The sequence below is a fragment of the Hoplias malabaricus genome, chromosome 3 (assembly GCF_029633855.1).
Source record: "Hoplias malabaricus isolate fHopMal1 chromosome 3, fHopMal1.hap1, whole genome shotgun sequence".
NCBI classification, from domain to species: Eukaryota; Metazoa; Chordata; class Actinopteri; order Characiformes; family Erythrinidae; genus Hoplias; species Hoplias malabaricus.
The window spans coordinates 22,105,095-22,124,342 of NC_089802.1; the positions used below are offsets into that span (position 1 = coordinate 22,105,095).

General features: G+C 35.7%; 2 protein-coding genes across 4 annotated transcripts; both read left to right on the forward strand.

Annotated features, from left to right (window-relative positions):
* The first annotated feature begins 718 nt into the window (after positions 1 to 718).
* On the forward strand, positions 719 to 13,462 carry lcmt1 (leucine carboxyl methyltransferase 1). 3 transcript variants are annotated; one of them, XM_066665148.1, is made up of 12 exons: positions 719 to 833; positions 963 to 1,078; positions 1,831 to 1,922; positions 2,100 to 2,221; positions 2,440 to 2,516; positions 4,429 to 4,490; positions 4,599 to 4,701; positions 6,229 to 6,349; positions 6,970 to 7,071; positions 9,505 to 9,596; positions 11,827 to 11,924; positions 12,100 to 13,461. In XM_066665148.1, exons 2-12 carry the CDS (start codon positions 993 to 995, stop codon positions 12,120 to 12,122), a joined length of 978 nt encoding a protein of 325 aa, XP_066521245.1. In that variant the 5' UTR covers positions 719 to 833; positions 963 to 992; the 3' UTR covers positions 12,123 to 13,461. The 3 variants fall into 3 exon arrangements, with proteins under 3 accessions (XP_066521245.1, XP_066521246.1, XP_066521247.1); XM_066665149.1 differs by having other exon boundaries at positions 730 to 871; XM_066665150.1 differs by lacking the exon at positions 719 to 833 and having other exon boundaries at positions 12,100 to 13,462.
* A 1,186-nt stretch (positions 13,463 to 14,648) lies between these two features.
* Positions 14,649 to 18,647, forward strand: aqp8a.1 (aquaporin 8a, tandem duplicate 1). The gene is made up of 5 exons (XM_066665298.1): positions 14,649 to 14,911; positions 15,902 to 16,028; positions 16,383 to 16,597; positions 17,766 to 17,900; positions 18,041 to 18,647. The coding sequence occupies exons 1-5, from the start codon at positions 14,649 to 14,651 to the stop codon at positions 18,081 to 18,083; spliced, it is 783 nt and encodes a 260-aa protein (XP_066521395.1). The 3' UTR covers positions 18,084 to 18,647.
* Positions 18,648 to 19,248: the final 601 nt, after the last annotated feature.

Sequence of the window (19,248 nt, forward strand, 5' to 3'; positions counted from 1 at the left end):
ACTATGTGCTATTTCTTGTACACCAGAGATTCTGATTCTCATTTTATATAGAGCTGAGGACAACACAGTTGTTTCAGCACTGAGGCCAATGACCTAAATGCTAAAATATTTTTATTTTGTTTGAGTCAAATAAATACATTGGATATTACCCAGGTGCTATCTGATTTCTCTTTGTTTTTATTGTCTTATAAACAGAATCAGCATGAAGTCTGTATAGACTCGTCTGTTCTTTTTATATTTTAAAACCGGACCTTGAAAATGAGCTTGGTTGAGGACAGAACAGAGGATCAAAGGATACTGGGAGAATGAAAACAAACTGGACTTAGTGTCGCAGTGAAGCACCAAGAGTTGCAGTGCCATAGCTGTATTCTTACAAGAACGATTTATGAAAGATATTGTATAGGAGCTACTAAAGGAAAGCGTGTGTTGGCTCACTGGTGGTGTATAAAGTAGTATATTAGTAGTATATATATATGCTTGTATAGTAGATTTTTGTTGTAGGTGAAAATGTGTTTGTAGACTCTGATTCAAAACACCACCACTGTAAACAGAATACGAATTGTAAAGTTTATCTTCAGCGCACCATATCACATAACATTCAATAACAGAACCGTAAAAAGATCTTAAAATTGATGCGAATGTCCTTTGGTAGAATTCCTCTGTCACACATTGAAATCGACATACTGACTGTAGATGGCGGTAGGGAGGTCTATAAACGACTCAAACAACACAGAGAATAAGAAGCCTTGCACTATGGGTTGAGGGGCAGAGAAGTTTAATCACAATTATATATTTAGAATTTCACAATATTTCTAAAACTATTTGCTTGCACGGTGAATTATATTTTATGTCTTTCTTTTTATTTATTAAGGTAAATTGCACTGTGTAATTTTGTTGCATATCAAGGGCGAAATCAGTTCGTAAGCTAAGTGTTTTGTTTTTGTTTGTTTTTCAATGTGAAGAAGTCAAATTTAGAACTGTGTAAGAGATAAATGGCGTCTCAAGTTCCTTTCACTGACTCTGACACTGCGGATGAAGCAGTGAGAACCACATGCGACGATGCGTCGATCTGCAAAAGGTAACAGAAAACATGCATTTGACAGGATATTGATGAGGAACATGAACGGTTCTGGTGACAAGTCCACAGAATCTGAATAGATGTGTATGTCATGACATTAATTGGGCTTATGATTTCTGCAACTGTTCTTTTTTTGTGCGGCACTCTGCCTGGGCACCACAAAATTTGGTGTACAATAATTTGACAGATTTTTCTGGTCTGTGCAGAAATTCCTGCACACATAGTGATTCTAGATAGGTGTTTAAGAGGAGTTTTAGTTCACCTATATTATGTATATTGTTATTTCAGTCAGCTCAGTTTATTGTAGCGTTAAAAAAAACAGTCTTTTCATTGTGCATTAAGCTAGGCCTTATGATATATAAGCGTATAACGGACATTGTAAGAATTTAAAGAATACTGACTAACCATCCAAAAAACACATAATAAATTATTATAAATAGAAATTGTTGCAGGACACTGTAAAATGATGAAATAATAAATGAATTGTACTTATATTTATTTTATGTTACAACTTATAAAATCTTATGTAAAACAAAACTATATGTTACATATCTTTCATACTGTAAAATCATTTTCAAGTATTCTAATACTTTTTGCCAAGAATCTGCTACACATTTAATATTCTCTGTAATCTTTAAGTATACCCTGCTTAATTAATTTTGGTATAAAATTATTACTCGTATTTCATACTTTCTCCTTTTTAGCAATACATCTTAAATGTATTTACTTTTTTAATTGTTATTTATTTACAGGTTTGCAACTAGTAAAAATTATTGGACAGACCCATATATACAGTATTTTGTGCGTCAGATAGGAGAACGCAAGGCACCTGAAATCAGCAGAGGTAAAGTTCATGTATTGAACTTTATATATATATTTGTTTATATTTTATTTGTTTTTGTACATTAAAGTGGTGATTAATATTTATTTCAGGGTTAAAATAATCTCATGGATCACTACATGAATCTGTTTTTACACCCACATTGCAGTGTTTGAATCTTTGATTTGAATAATGCTGTAGGTTATTATGCTCGTGTACAAGGAGTGAACCACCTGCTGGATGCATTTCTCAAGAAGACAAAGTGTGATTGTCAGGTGGTCAACTTTGGAGCAGGACTGGACACCACCTTCTGGAGACTGAAGGTACATTTAACTGCTTAGCTGAATTACTAAATACTACTACTACTACTGCTACTATGATACTAAATGAATACCATAGCATAACACGTATATCACATAACACATTTAGCTTACACATATAACCTTAACCACAGATTTGTTCTTCTTGCTCTGAAAGAAATACTCTATATATGTCTAGTTGTCCATGACTAGTTGTCTAAACTGCGTCTTTTAATTGGCAGACTGAGAACACTTTGCCGAAAAAGTACTTTGAAGTTGACTTTCCCATGATTGTTGCCAGGAAAATACACCATATCAAGTAAGATGCAATGTCTGTTGTTTTTATACATACGTTTTTTTGGGTCATGAATGAGTCTGAATATAGCAGGTATTTTTTGATATTATGACATGCCATTTCATTCAGATGCCTATATAAGCAAGCAAAGCCTCAGACACACATCCTTACAACTAAACCTGTGTCTGGGAATTTCTTAAACACCAATGAACACTTCCAATCTTACAAAAAGTGGGGAACTAGATTCTTTAATTTGAGAGTGGGAACTGGCACATTCTTCTTTTCTTGAAATGCAGTGAACAATCCTGTACATTATGGGAACCTGACAGAGACTTGAGTTAAATTCAAATGCCAATTGATTTAAAGGAACAAATTCAGTGGCTTTTTAATCTAATTACTATCTGACATATCTTTGAAAAAACATTTCTTATTGGGCAGTTCTTGAATTACATTGATTAATATGTTAATAAGAAACATTTACTCAACCAAAATCACTCCTACATTATAGGTCTTATGCTGAGACCAAAACTCTCATTATGTTTAAAGTGTTTGGGAAACAAGGTAATAAATGCACTTCCAAACTCTGCACTGCACTGGTAAATTACTACCACGTTTTTGACCCTCTGGAAAATTGGTCCCATTGCTGAAGAAATGTACTGCACAAATTTACAGTTTTATATTTAACTACTTTGAACAGTAATAACTCAAGGATGTATGCAACAAAAAGAATGGATTTTGCTTTATGCATCACTGAATGAACTCAGGCATTCAGTAAGTTCTATCATCTCTGTATTGTAAGTCAAGAGGTGTTCTCTATTTTCAGTACAGATAACTTTTGAAGTCACACATGCAGACAAAGATTAGGCAGAAAATTGCTAGAGCTTTCTTGAAACCGCAACTTGACAAAATGTCTAATCTCTGCAGTTATAAAGGGAGCAAAAATAAAGTAAAGTTAAATCTTTAATTCTGCCTGACATTTATAATGATCCAAAACCAGCCTCAGAGGTGTCATGGCAGTTGAAGGAATTTTTTTTTAATTTCTGGCCCTGAATTTGCCACCTCTGTCCAGAGTGAATTGTAGTTGGACTCACCACTCTTTGACATCTCAGATCATTTCATCAACTAATTTTTTTTTGTAGCATGAAAACAGAAAATCTACAGTGATGTGGCTGTTGATGCAAAGATCCTTGCATCATATTTTTGTTTGTATCAGGAGTTGAAATATGAATTAACTAAATCCCTTAAAAGTGAATTTGATCACTATTTAAGATTTCTAGTTTTATATACCTTTAAATAAGGTATTAAATTATTCATTTATTGTTTAATCACGTCAACCACCATCATGTGCAGGCTTTTATTTCACACTCATAACTTATCACTTTTTTTGTGTAGCATAGCTAGCTAGACATCATTTTGACCTGCTGTGATATTTTTCAGTTGTGAAATGTAAATGTAATAAACCACCATAAGCACAGAAAGATGCAAGGCAATTGTATCTTGCTGCATCTGCCACTACATTAATGTTATGGAACCCCAGCCCAAAATAATGGGCTTTCTAATGACTGAGTGTCAAATTGTATTGAGATGTGTTACTACTCATGGCATATGCAGTTGCAGACAGTGGGCAGTGCAATAAAGTGGGTTTTTTGTAGGTTCTGAACTAACATCTGACACTTGAGGGCATCTGCCTCTTGAAATGTAAACACAAGTGGTTTGTATTTTAAAATAAATGTGATTTGCTCTATTTAACAATTTTCACATATTCTTTTTTCCATTTGATTTGTGCAAACTACTTGTTTATGGATTTATTATTTTTAATATTTATTATCTTTTATTATTTTACCTTAACAATTAAAGAAAAAAAAACAGAGAAAAATATATATTCTCATTGATGTAAAAAGATGTATTTATAACATCTTTATCTTCATTTTCACAGGACAAAACCACCATTGTCAAAGCCTTTGATTGAGACCCATTCAGCTGATTCATTCATATTAGGTATTAAAGTGTGTGTGTGTGTGCGTTTATATATAGATTATATGAATGTTGATTTTAGTTTTCAAAAAACTTTTTTAAAGTTTTTATGATGGTTTATCTTATTGACAGATGGCCACAGCCTGGACTCAGACAGATATTGTATCATTGGTGCTGATCTCAGAGACATCCCAAGCTTAGAAGAGAAACTAAAAAGATTTCAGATAAATACAGAGTAAGTTGTTTTGGATTATTTGTATATTTATTGTTTTTTTTATGCAGTGTGTGCCTAAAACAGATATAGTATCCTTGTATAGTTCATATTTTCTTTATAGTGTTCTTTTCATACATGACAAGATAAGTTTTTGACAGCAGCTATTTAATTTCTTGAGCTACAATACTGTGCATAATTATTTCTAATCAAATGAAACATAAGGTATTAATTTTCCAGTGAGGAGATTTGGTATGAGACACAAATTCACTTGTATATGGAAGTGAAAAAAGCAAAGGAAATAAGTGGGGAAAAAAGCCAATTTAAAAGTTAATTAAAATGAAACCATATGTTCAGATATTTTTTGAAGCGGCGGTTATTTATTCAACACTTTACATTTAGAATTACAAAGAGATGCTGGGATGAGGATAAATTATACCTGGTTAGACTCACACCCAGAAAGCTTTTTTGTCCAAAACTTGTTATTCAGGTTTTGCAAGATATGGGAAAATCAAACTTCACTCTTGGTTCATATCTGAAAAAGCCACAGGTATCTCTGTCTGTCCTTCCAACAAATTAACAAAACCTGAACAGAATGAAAGACATTGATATGTTTGACTGGTGAAGACCCTGTGTTAGCTTCTTTTAAATTAATATTTACGGCTTTTTCCCAAATGCTGAAAAATGAAACAGGAAATTTTGTACTGTAAAAAACAGGAATTTTGTACTGTACATGGATGATCTGGGATGTTATTAATAGGGTAAAAGCCCTTAGAGATACATTGTTCGTAACTATGATGTTGTTAAATCCAGCACCTGAAAAATACTGGGATTATCTGTGTACATCTGCTTAATAATATTTTATGTATTTTATTTTTTGGTAAAATTTCCCTCTGTGGATGGCCTTGGCAACAATAGTGCACAAGGGAGTAATATGTGTTTGTATTTGCGTCAAGAAAGAAATGCTCATTTCTGTGATGTGCACTGAGGCGTCTACGACATCTATGTCCTCGTTTTCAAGGACACCTGCTTCAAATGTTTTTTTTTTTTTTTTTTTAATATATATAATTCCTCTGAGGATCATTCCACTGTCTATTTCTATTGTAGTTTGTGGAGCTTGGCTTCATACACTGTTCCAGAGAATCATCTTTCTTCTCCCATCATCATTTATAAAAGAAAAAAAAATTAAGCGTTGCTAGATTTTTATGCACTGTTAAATCTACTGTTAATATAGCTTGAATGTATGAAAACCAGCAGGTCATGTACCACATAAATCCTTTTCACAGGTCTTATGAGTGTGGAATAACCCTTAGAACTGCTAACACTACATTATCTCACCATCTGTGGTCAGGACATAGTACGATTTGTTTTACATAGCACCTTTAAGCTTGTAAGGAGTCTTAATCAGGTGTTTGACAAGCTGTTAAAATACCTTATCATCTCTTGGCTCATTCTCTGACTTTTTGCATGTTCAGCTGTTTCTTGAACTCTTGTCTATATCAGCATTTATATATATGGTATTTTTTATGTCTTTATTTTGTCTCAAATTAGGTTACCCACACTGTTTGTGTCTGAGTGTGTGCTGGTGTACATGACCCCTGAGCAGTCATCCAAACTTGTGCATTGGGCAGCAAAAAATTTCCACACTGCCATGTTCATCAATTATGAACAGGTGAGGTACACGTGCAAAGACTAAGGTTGTAGATACATTTATTATATGTTAAATTGACTAACCTGCTGGGCTTTTTTATTGTTTGTTAATGGTAATGAACCTCACATGATAATTCAAGCATTCTAAAAACTAAATAATTATTCACTCATTCATTGGCTGTAACTACTTATCCAGTTCAGGGTCATGGTACCAAATTCTAAGTTTATTAGAAAAAAGGGGACAAGTGGGTCATTGAGAGGATACACTTTAATTTGGCGTATAATTTAGCTAACGTAACACAACTGGGATTTTGGCATTCTCCCCAAATATTTTGACCTGTCCAGTGGCTTGTGTTTGTGACGGATGTAGTGGCTGACTTCAGGTTCTCAGAGGAAGTATATTCTAGTTTTCATCAGCTTGGTAGCATTATGCTATTTGAGAACTTGTGGAATTGGTACTGGCTAAATAACAAATATTAAACTGAATAAGACACATTTTTAATGAGTCAAATCTTTGAAATTGACCCTGGGTAAGAAATAAGCTCTATATAAATTATATTTATTATTATTATCATTCATTTCCATGCTTCCATGAGAACTTTTCCAGTATAACCTACTAATTGTTGACCCCTCTTTATGCAGGTGAATATGGCTGACCGTTTCGGTCAGGTTATGATTGAGAATTTGCAGAGACGTCAGTGTAACCTGGCTGGAGTGGATGTGTGCCAGTCATTGGATTCTCAGGTAAAAATAGAATACATTTTTTACATTTATTTATTTATTTATTGGCCTAGAAGAGGCATTTTCACATACTGACTGACTCCTAATGTTGAAACATGCATGCGCAAGTAGGAACGTTATTTCATATTCTGCTGTTAGTTCAGCCATATATCACATAGCACTTTTCCACCAACAAGGAAACATAACGGTTTCAGTTGGTGAACTTAATTTAGAACCATCTGGCGTGTTTCCACTGACATAAATTGGTTCGTGGACCAGAAAAAAATTGTTCCCAGCTGGAACCAAAGAACAGTAGGTACTTCATTGCGAACCGTGGCTTCTTCAGTGGGCGTGTCGAGGTTCGGTAACTCAAGAAAGAGCTCAGAGCCTCACGCACAGTGTTATTGCCCAGTGGAGCTAGACGGGCTCAAGTTTCATATAAATAAATAATAGGAAATAAAACAGGAACACACACCATTTGTGTGTGTTTCTGGGGCTGTGTTTGGCTCTGTGTTAGTTACATTACTCCACTGTTCACAAGCTCAGCAGGACGGCTTAGACTCGGCAACATTCACACACGTATTATGTCTCATAGAGAGAGGAGGACTGCTGAATTTGTCTTATTTCACGTCTGTGTGTGTGTATGGTGGGGAGATATTTTGTGGCATTAGTGTGTTTATAAAACTCCATATAGCTGTGCATAGCCACATTAAACTCTAACCAGTTACATTGAATAAATAAGTAATTGTGCAATTCTCAAAATCAACAAAATGTTCTTGGCTGCCTTTGTTCTTTGGTGGTAGGTCATCTAGTATTTATTTTAAAATGAAATGAACAAAAAAACACTGATGCTTGTGTTATATATAATGAACAAAACTTTGTGCTCCTTTTTCATTTTTGCATTTATTTCCTGCCCTCCATATTATCTGTACAACAAAATCATTCATTCATTCATTATCTGTAACCACTTATCCAGTTCAGGGTCGCGGTGGGTCCAGAGCCTACCTGGAATCATTGGGCGCAAGGCAGGAATACACTCTGGAGGGGGCGCTAGTCCTTCACAGGGCAACACAGATACACATTCACTCACACCTATGGACACTTTTGAGTCGCCAGTCCACCTACCAATATGTGTTTTTGGACTGTGGGAGGAAACCGGAGCACCCGGAGGAAACCCACGCCGACACGGGGAGAACACACCAACTTCTCACAGACAGTCACCCGGAGCGGGAATCGACCCACAACCTCCAGGCCCCTGGAGCTGTATGACTGCGACACTACCTGCTGTGCCACTGAGCCGCCCTACAACAAAATCACATAATAAAAACAGCATGTAAACAAAGACATTGGTATAAAGCTTCTCCAGACTTTCCATTGACAAGGGTATGTCTTTTGGGCTTTCCTGTTTTTTAAATGTCAGAAAAACCTCTGAGACAATGGCTACATGGTTAATGGCGGTCTGAGTAAACTAGACTTGCCTAGATTGTCTTTGCTCTTGTTTTTAAAGAGCACTTCAGCACCATTATTGTGCATTAAATGTATCATTTTCAAAAGTTAAATGGTTGTAAAGATGGCCTTAATTAAAAAACAAAAATTTGTTTTGGGGGTTATAAAAAAAACATGCTACTTGGGTGTAATGTTCTTAGCATTTTTGCTGAAATACCTAGAAGAAGTCTTTTCGCTTACTGACTGACTTATTGACTGACTGATGAATCTTTGTTGAAATGCACAAGGACTAGCTCTTGCCATACAGTTGAAGAGAGGGGAGCTACATGCAGCCTTAGGTTGGCTAAAGTCATGTCTTGTAATGGAGTTTGGGATTTTGTTTATTTCTACTTTCACCCTTATGAGTCTTAGCTTATTTTGACCATTTTTAATACTTCTGATTTAGCCTTTATATGCCACATTAAAAAATGTATACCATAGAATTCTGGTGTTCTCTTCAGTCTTTCTCTTCAAGCAATTTCAGTGATTCCAGAGGATTACATAATATAGGCTAATAATCAGGCTACAAGACTAATATTGGCGTTATTCGCCTGCTTATTTGAATTTTCTGTTCCACCTTAAACAGGTTCCTATGCAAGGCTGAAGTTAACTTTAGAAATGATGCCTGAAAAATCTGTATAAAAATGCTATGGTGGTCCAGAAAAACCAGGCTTGCCTAGTAGCACTGATTACAACCTGTACCACCGGTGTCAGTAATCAGGAAAAACAAAGCTGTTAGATTTGGTTCTTGTACTGCAGCAGCTGCTCCTATGTGATCAAATCCCACACAAGCAGTCTAACTGAAAATGGCTGAAGGTTAAATGTAGATTTACTGGAAGTAACCCTGTAAGGAGCTGCTGATAATGTGCTTCATTGTATAAATGCATATTATGTGCCTTACATTTATTTAACATGTTCAGTAATTGTTTTATCATCTGATTAATTCAGTATAAATATTATATCTGTTTGCAGAAGGACCGCTTCTTGTTAAATGGTTGGGAGAGTGCAAATGCACTGGACATGATGGCAGTCTATAGCCTACTTCCTCAGGACGATATTAACAGGTACAGGATAACCCAAAAGGCAGTGTATGGTACCAGTTCTTAAATAGGGAAACACAAAGAATTATAGTTCATAAATATATACATTCACTCTGTATTTAATAAGAAATGCCTTTGAAATACCTCTCTTTGTAGGTTTTCAATTGTTAGCTGTAGCTCGTTATCATGATGCATGTGACTATATATACCGATCAACTATAATATTATATACCTCCTCCTTGTTTCTACACTTACAGTTCATTCTCTGATCTTACAGGAGCACTTAGTAATTTTATAATTATAGAATATAGTCAATTTGTTGCTCTGTATACTTTATATTCCCCCTATTCTTCAATGGTCAAGACCCCCACAGGACCAGCACAGAGCAGGTAGGTGGTGGTGGATCAGTCTCAGCGCTGCAATGACATGGTGGTCTGTATCAGCAGTGGTTGCAACTTAAATCATGAAATATATACACCGATCAGCCATAACATTATGACCACCTCCTTGTTTCTACACTCACTGTCCATTCTCTCAGCTACACTGCCCACAGGAACACTTTGTGGAATTACAATTACAGACTGGAGTCCATCTGTAGTCTATAGTCATGTGTCCACTGATGAAGAATTAGAGGACTACCAACACAAACTATGCAGCAACAGATGAGCTACTGTCTCTAACTTTACATCTACAAGGTGGTCTAACAGAATGGACAATGAGTGGACACAGTGTTTACAACTCCAGCAGCACTGCTGTATCTGATCCCTTCTTTAAAGGGTATCAAGCTTCTCAACATAGAGCTCCATGCAATGGCTTTCAGTTGGATTGGTGTTTGTGGTTAAGAGCTAATCTTCCAACATCAGTATCTGACCTCACTTGTGTTCTTCTAGCTGAATGCCATTAAAACCTTGTTAAACCATTTCCAATATCTAGTCAAAAGCATTCTAAAGCCCTGTTTGTACAAGATTAGTTTTATGTGGCGAGCTGGGGCGATGTCATTTTACCACAGGATGTCAGTAAAATGTATGTTGGATTCACAGTGGAAAAGAAATCTTGGCAAATATAACTGAAATGTGGGAGTGGTTATTTAATTATTCAATCAGAGATTCAGTCACTTCTCTGTTATAAACACATGATGGACTCATACCTCACCTTGTCACTACATGGTCCCATATCCTATTCTTTACTACTCTATTTAAAGTACAGTATTTGCTGCTATACCTCATTGCCTGTATAACTCTCTTGACTGCCCGTGTCAGTATTTATGTAACTGCTGTGATCGAACAGTACCTTTGCAATACCTACACAATTTATGTGCAATATCCATTCTGTGAACTTGTAATTTTTATAGTATAGTTGTTTTTTAATTTACTTTTTAATTTTATTTCTCTATGTAAAAATGCTTACATATTTATGTCTACAGCATGTCTTATATTTTGTATTTGTATAATGTGCACCATTGTCTATTTATTGGTCTTTATTTGCTTTTTTTTCATACTGCTGTAACAATGCAAATTTCCAAAAGTCTATCCTATCCTATCCTATTAGTGCCCTGTTGTCACACAGTGGGGATTAGACACAGCAGAGCTACTAGAGAGAATATTTAGACTGTCACTACTGTTCTGAGACCAGCCGTCTAACCAAAAACATCCAGCCTTCAAGGACCTTACCTTCTAGTCCTTCAAAAATAGATCATGGGAGAGATGATGTCAAAAAAAAAAAAACCCTCATTAATCCTTCACACAGTTATTATAACTGATATTATAAACCATTTAATTGTAACTAAATTAATAGGAAACACATTCATAACACATATGTAGGTTGCTATTGTGCATAAAACATACCTACAGCTACCAAAAACATCTCTCAAATGAGTGACCCTGTAAGTAAATTGGTGGATTTGAGTGTGGTGCATTGTTCAGCAACTGAGCACAGACCTCTAATGAGTGTAATGATCTATTCGGACGGGATTAATATCACTGAGACGCTTCAGTTATAATTACTTTACTCCATATCCACGGTTAAAGCTAATTCAATCTGAATAAAAGACTAGAGACTGTTACTATAGTAAAGACTTGAAAAGAAGAAATATTGAATAAGCAGATATTAGCATATTTTTGGACTTTTTTTTTTTTTGTAACAATTTTTCAAATCAAAAGGCCACTGCGTGTAGGTTTACCTAATACACAGCCAACTCTGACCTTAATTTAGAAGTATTATATGTCCCTTTTTTTTTTTTTTTTTTTTTTTGCAGAATGGAACGGCTGGAGTTTTTAGATGAAAAGGAACTGCTGCAGCAACTTCTACAACACTACAGTATCTGCTGGGCTGTAAAGGATGCACTCAATTTGGGTGAGGATCTCAAGGTCCTTTTTAACTCACCTTCAGTTGATGACAGTATTGTTAAATGTTATTATGGCAAACTAGATTTACAAAGACACGTTGGGTTTCATTTTTCATATTAGTTGAGAAGTTTTAATTATAGAAATAAAAAATAAACCCTAATAACATTTATTTCATTTTGTAGGCATTTCACAAATTGGCTTTTGAACGTGATTTTGATGGGAACACTTCTTTGTGCCAAGGTCAACATGAATCAAAGGAACAGAATTTTTTTCCCTTGTGACATCAATAAAAGATGACCACTGTATATTTGTCTTTTTTCCCTGCTGTGCTGCCTAAGTTACTATGTTTAGGCCTGTGCCATGTCTTAAGTTATTAAATTATTATTTTAACAAGTGTATTTTAATTGTGTTACAGCTTAGAATAACTTGTTTTATTTTAGCTGGGGGAGCTGTAGTATAAAGGGAGTACACATTTTCTTCTTCACATAGAGTTTAAGCATTAATCAAGTATCAGATAATGATGTGTTCTGTCATTCTATAATGTTAGATTTTTCTTAGAGTGGCTGGGGGTTTGGCAAGCTCTCTGGAAACTTTGCAGTTCATGATAGGATGCAATGATTTGGTTGAGGAGTATTTTATGTAGTTGTCAAATTATATTGCATATAACTTAATAATAACTTTCCTCTGTTTTTATTCCTTTCTCTATTAATGCAAGCACCTGGGAAATACAAAATTTGTTTGATGGATTAAAATTTTAAAACAACACCTACTTAAAATCTAAGCACACCCTTTATGCAGTTTTGTGCATCATGTGAATTTTTAGCCAAACAATCAGAATGCATACACTGCTTGTCTAAAATAAATAAATAAATGGAACTCTAATGGAACTATAAATCTGTATCTATAATTCTATAATCATTGTTTATTTTATTAACTCCACTTTACCATATAGGTGCACTTTGCCGTTCTATATTTACAGACAGCAGGTCATCTGTTGCTATGCATATTTCATTAGGTCCCTGTCACCCTATTCTTTAATGGTCAGGACTACTTCAGAGCCAATATTCTTTGGGCAGGAGCATTTTTTGTTGTGGTAGTGGTAGTGTGTTGCCACGTGTTGTACTGGCATACGTGGATCAGACAAGACAATGCTGCTTGAGGTTTAAACACTGCCCACTCGCCGTGTCCCCTCTGTTAGACACACCTACTTCTTTGGTCAAAGTATGCAGAGCCACACATGGACTACGTTCTGATATTGTAGTATTTTAAAGTGCACTTACAGTAAGTTGAACTGATAAAATAAATGTAGAATATTATAGTGCAAAGACATTTGTTTGGCTAAATTATGTCTGTGTATGAATAATTTGATTAAATTTAACTGTCATTCACAGTGTGCACACAATTAAATGAAAAGAGGGGTCAGGAGTCACAAAAGCTGCTGCATCCTTTGTGCTGCCGTCTCAAGTGTGTTTCCCCTTTGCCTTTATTACCCTTATATAATCCCTTAGACTTTGCCTTTATTTTTTATGCTTTTTTTTCAGATAATGTGCTTTCAGTTTTTTTCAGAGTATTATTTCAAAATATTTTACATCCTCAAATTTAATTAAATAAAGGTTGCATTCCTTTTCTAGTGATCCAAGTCATTCCAAACATATCCAGTGATAATGAGATCTTGGTAGTCCATTCCTAGAATACTAGTACTCTTGTTTTAGAATTATATTTTATTTACTTTAATCTGTCTATGTTTCCTCAGCGGAAGGGTCAACAGAAACAACAGAAACTTATTGAAAGCAATAGTGGAGCTTGTTTTTCTCCTATCTGATAGTGGCAGTTCTTGTAGTCAACCATGTCTGGCACAATGTTAGAGTCATGTCGTTTTTTTCTTTTTTTTGTGTGTCTTCTGCACTTTCAGAAAAAAAAGGTATGGTATAGGTACATTTGTCAGTGAAGGTACAAATACTGTAAATGTACCTTCAGAGATACAACCGTGGTTTTAACATTACATTTTCTTCTCCAGAAGGAGAGATGAATATTTGTAAGCTTACTTTACACAACTGTGTAAAATAAATTAAGTCCTGGAGATGAAATTGGACATATGAAATCAACACAATTTCAAAAATCTACTATTATAACAGAATAAGGTACAATTGTGTTCCCTAATTAAATTTCACAGGGCATTCTTGCCAGTAGGGATTCACAGCTGAAAGTGGACCCTGACTTCTTACAGCCTCTGTGTTTGTGCGTGAGTGTTTGAGGGGAAATATTAACCCGATGTGACCTTGTGTAACTGTGTAAGTGTGAGGTGTCACAGGTGCCCCAGATAGATAGATTAGTGTGCTTTAATGTTACTGTTTTTACTTTTATTTTTATATATGTCATAATATAACATATACAACACATTATATGCAAATGTATAAGTAATTTTTTGCATCTATTTGCCTGCTATAGGGTCTGCAGGTGGATGATGCATGTGCTCTGTTATACAAATTTTATGATCTAATTCCATTTGTTATCAGACTCAGATAAGTTATCGTAAGCTCATCACCCCTGAACAGCCACTCTCAGCTGTTGGGTGTTTTCTAGTGCTTTGAATGGACCTCTATGTATTAGGGGGGTGAAGAGTGGGCTGCCTTGTCCTCCCTCCCCTTCCTTCCCCTTCTCCACCCACCAAATATACCTTTATCAGCTTGGAGCACTGCACACGTGGACAGTGCATTAGTGACCTTACAGTATGACTACCACAGAATCCAAATCCGAGCTCTTTACCATAGATACTGCAGAGCCCACTCTGAGCCAGAAAGAGCAGGTCAGCTCCATGGGCTTCTTCGAGCGCTATGTCCAGCCATTCCTGGCTGAGCTGCTGGGCTCCATGCTCTTCATCTTTGTGGGCTGCATCTCCGTCATCAGCAACGTGGGCATCACCGGCAGCATTCAGCCTGCATTGGCACATGGACTGGCACTGGCCATCGCAATTGCAGTGTTCGGAGAGATCAGGTCAGGACCCCTGCCCTCTATGGCCTATGATTGTGGTCTTGATGCAAAGTTAGAACTTCTAATATTTTAATCTAGGCTTAATTATTTAAGATTTCTTTATAGTAGTGTGTTAATTGGTGGGGCTTCACAGTGGCGCTACAGGTAGTGTCGCTGTCACACAGCTCCAGGGTCCTGGGGTTGTGAGTTTGAACTCTGTTCCAGGTGACTGTCTGTGAGGAGTTTGGTATGTTCTCCGCATGTCCATGTGGGTTTCCTTCCATGGGCCAAGAACACACATTGGAAGCTAGATTGGCTACTCAAAGTGTCCATAGTTTGAGTGTGCCACCCTGAGACTGGCGCCCCCTCCAGGGTGTGTTCCTGCCTTGCACCCGTTATTCCGGGTCGGCTCTGGACCCACCGCGACCCTTAACAGGACAATGAATGAATATTAAATAAAGATCTCTATGGGTGGACATCTGTAGTGCTCTTCTGATCTCTGTGGATGTATTTTAAAATAATATTTATTGAACCTAAAGCAGAATTCCATTCTAAAACCTAATTACTAAAATGTACTGACAGTTATTCTGTGTGGTTGTTACAGTTCTCTGTAGAAAAATTTTATATTAAATATTTACAGGGATGGTGATAGTAACCAGGTGTCACAATATCTTCAAAACTAATATACCACAATGTGAATCTACATGGCATTTTAGATGTAATATGGAATGCTGAGTTCTTTGGGGACTATTTTGCCTTATCTGGCTCTGTATGATCCCCTCAAGAATTTTACCAAAGCTATTGTAAAGCAACATCTCAGGCACATAGTGCATTATATATATTTTTTGTGCTTTTAGTGGTATTAAATAATTCGGACATCTGGTTCCAGTCACCACCACTGCAAATGACACTGGCTCAGACAAGTTCTCCAGTATGTTACTTTCAAATGAATGACTAAAAACTAAATGAAAACCAGTCAGTCTGTGATTATGAGAGTATGTCTTATTTCTACAGTGGGGGTCACTTTAACCCAGCTGTGTCTGTATGTGTGTACCTGGTGGGAGGGATGGAGCTGGTCCTGCTTGGTCCATATATACTCGCCCAAATGTTTGGTGGAATGATTGGAGCTGGCCTTGCTAAAGTAAGCCTGGCAATTCACAAGAGAATGACACCATAACATGTTTACATTTTAGTCTATGTGCCAACAAAATGAAAAGTCATTAATTTTCATTACTGCATTGTAATGTTTACAGTGTTTTTTTTTTTCAAGATTGTGCGTAACTGTATGATATACAGTTATACTTATATACATATAAGGAGATCTTTAAAGAAAATACCACACAAAACATAATTAGGAAGGATGATTAATTACCTGTCGCAGTGATAGGCCTCATAGGATTAATTACTTGTTTACTGTTTATGTAAAACTCCTACATATAAATAAAACTACTTTTAAATGATTACAAAATTACATTTTTTATACATTTTCATGTAGGCCATCTCTCCCTCCGTTGAATTTTATAATGCTTCTGGAGCTGCTTTTAATGCAGTTATGTCCACTGCTGATGTTGGGCCCGTGACTGTGGCTGAGGTGGTCATGACCCTCTTCCTGACCATGGTGATCAGCCTAGGAGCTGTGAATAGGCGAACTAAAAGCCCGCTGGCTCCATTCTGCATAGGCCTGACTGTCACCGCCAACATCCTAGCTGGGTAAGAGACACATCCACCAGTAGAGGGCAGTAGAATAAGAAATTTATGCTTTTAACTGTTTTAAATTTATGTAAAATTATCTACATGTGTTTTGATATATCTGCTAAAACTAATATAAACAGAACGAATAGGTTTGTTTTCTACTCCAATTCTTCTATAAAATGTTTGGCGCAGGTCCTCAAGTCAAATCAAATTGTGTATTATATAAATATTAAATATGCATTTAATATAAAATTAGTAAAAATGGTAAATGCTCATTCCGATATATATATTACACATACATCCGATACATATAAAAAAAAAATAAACAGGGTCTATGTGTAAAGAAAGCTTTTGAAAAAGCCCATATATTTTGTCTTTATTATTCACGATAATTATTATATTTAGCTCATAATATTTACCTTAATATCTCATAATAATTACTTTATTTTTAATACTGCTGAGAAAGCATTTGAAGTAGTAAGGAGAAACATTCTCAATGAATTAGATATTTTAAGTGGCTTCTATGATTCTTACTATTTGATTTTCTTGCCTAAACATTATTTAGTGTAGGTGTTTTTAGTCATTCTGTATAAAATTAATTATATGCTTGGTGTAGTACAGTGGCTCCTAACATTGCATTGGCCTACCTGTAATACCAGTAACCTTGTAAGTTGCTCTGGATAAGCGCGTCTGCCAAAATGCCATACATGTAAATATGGGATAGGAGCATGGAAAGCTGTATAATGTGATGTGAACGTGGCTAAAAACGTGACCACTACTTGCAGTTTTAATGTATAGGTACTATGGCAAATCTATCACACAATGGAAGAAGTAACTCACTGAATTTCCTTGATGTCTTTAAAGAAAATTATATGTTTATTTTAAAAAATTTTGTGGATTGTTTTTCTGTTGACAATAATTATATAACATAACATAGTGTTACTGTAATATGGAAGTAATATATTAATTTTAGTCAGGTAAATTAAAAGTAAACTTATATATAATAATTAACTTTGACATAAACTCTCAAACATAAAATATGCATGTACAATAAAAAAAAAAAATATATATATATATATATATATATATATATATATATATATATATATATATATATATATAAATATATATGATTCCTAAAAGTCAAATGTATGATGAGGCATGACCGGTGTGAATTTTTCTACAGTGGTATGATCTCAGGAGCCTGTATGAATCCAGCACGTGCATTTGGGCCAGCTGTAGTGTCTGGACACTGGGATTATCATTGGGTGTACTGGGTTGGACCTTTGATTGGTGCCATGTTGACTGTCTGCATTGTGAGGTATTGTATAATAATATAATACTCATATATATATATATATATATATATATATATATATATATATATATATATATATAGGCCCCATTAGTTTGTAAAGACTATAACTATATATATCATTTTTTGTCTGTTCTCTGTTCTAGGTTACTGATGGGTGACAAAAAGACCCGTGTCATATTCAAATGAGACCTATGCAATCTTTGAGGATTATTCCTGAATCTCATCTCATCTTCTTGTCTAATTTCACACCATATTGCCAGAGATCTGTAGGCCATTTCTCATGCAACATTTGTTCTGATGTTAAAGATATTAACTGGTACTTTGCCCATAGTTCTGAATCATAAATCCCTTCTCCAACTCTCATTATACTATACTAAATATATAGTATATTGAACTCCATTTATCAAGGGGACATAGTTCCAATGCTGAACAAGACCAATGCCAGGGGTGTATACACTATATAGACAAAAGTATTGGTACAACAAAACATTACACCTACAGCAGATTTTATGACATCCTATTCTAAACCCATAAACATTAAAATGTAGTCGGTTCCCCCTTTGCAGCTATAAGCTTCCAATCTTCTTGAAAGTATTTCTACAAGATTTTGGAGTGTGTCTGGAAATGTTTGCCAATTCCTCCAGAAGATTTTACATGTCCATTCTATGTTTGTCCCAATGGTGATTGGTGAGGTTGATGTCAGAGCTCTGCACTGGCCAGTCAAGTACTTTCACACAAAACTCACTCAACAATGCCTTTATGGACCTTGCTTTGTGCACTGGGGCACCGACATGCTGGAACAAATAAGGGTCTTTCCCAAACTGTTTCCATAAAGTTGGAAGCTTTCACTTGTCAAAAATGCACTCATTTCCCTTTAATGAAATTAACGGCATTAAGATTTCCTTTCACTGGACCCCATAGCATTATCCCCCTTCAACTTTATAGTTCGGATTACATATGTAATGTTCTCTTGGTATGTGCCAAACCCAGACTCATTAATCAGACTGCCAGATAGATGAGCATCATTCATCACTCCACAAATCATTTCTACAGTTCCAGAGTCCAGTGGCAGTGTACTTTACACCATTCCACTCGAAGCTTGGCACTGTGCTTGCATGCAGTAGCTCAGCCATAAAAACCCAATGCCATGCAGCACCTTTTTTTTGGTGATGTTACTGCCAGGGGATTAGTTTGGAACTAGGCAACACCACTTAGTAATCTTCTGTGGGCTGCCACTTAAATTATGAGGTCCTGTGGTTCCTAAATGCTTCCACATTTGACAAATACCAGTCACAGTTGATCAAGGAATATCTAGGAAGGAAGAAATGTCATGAACCATTTGTAGCAAAGA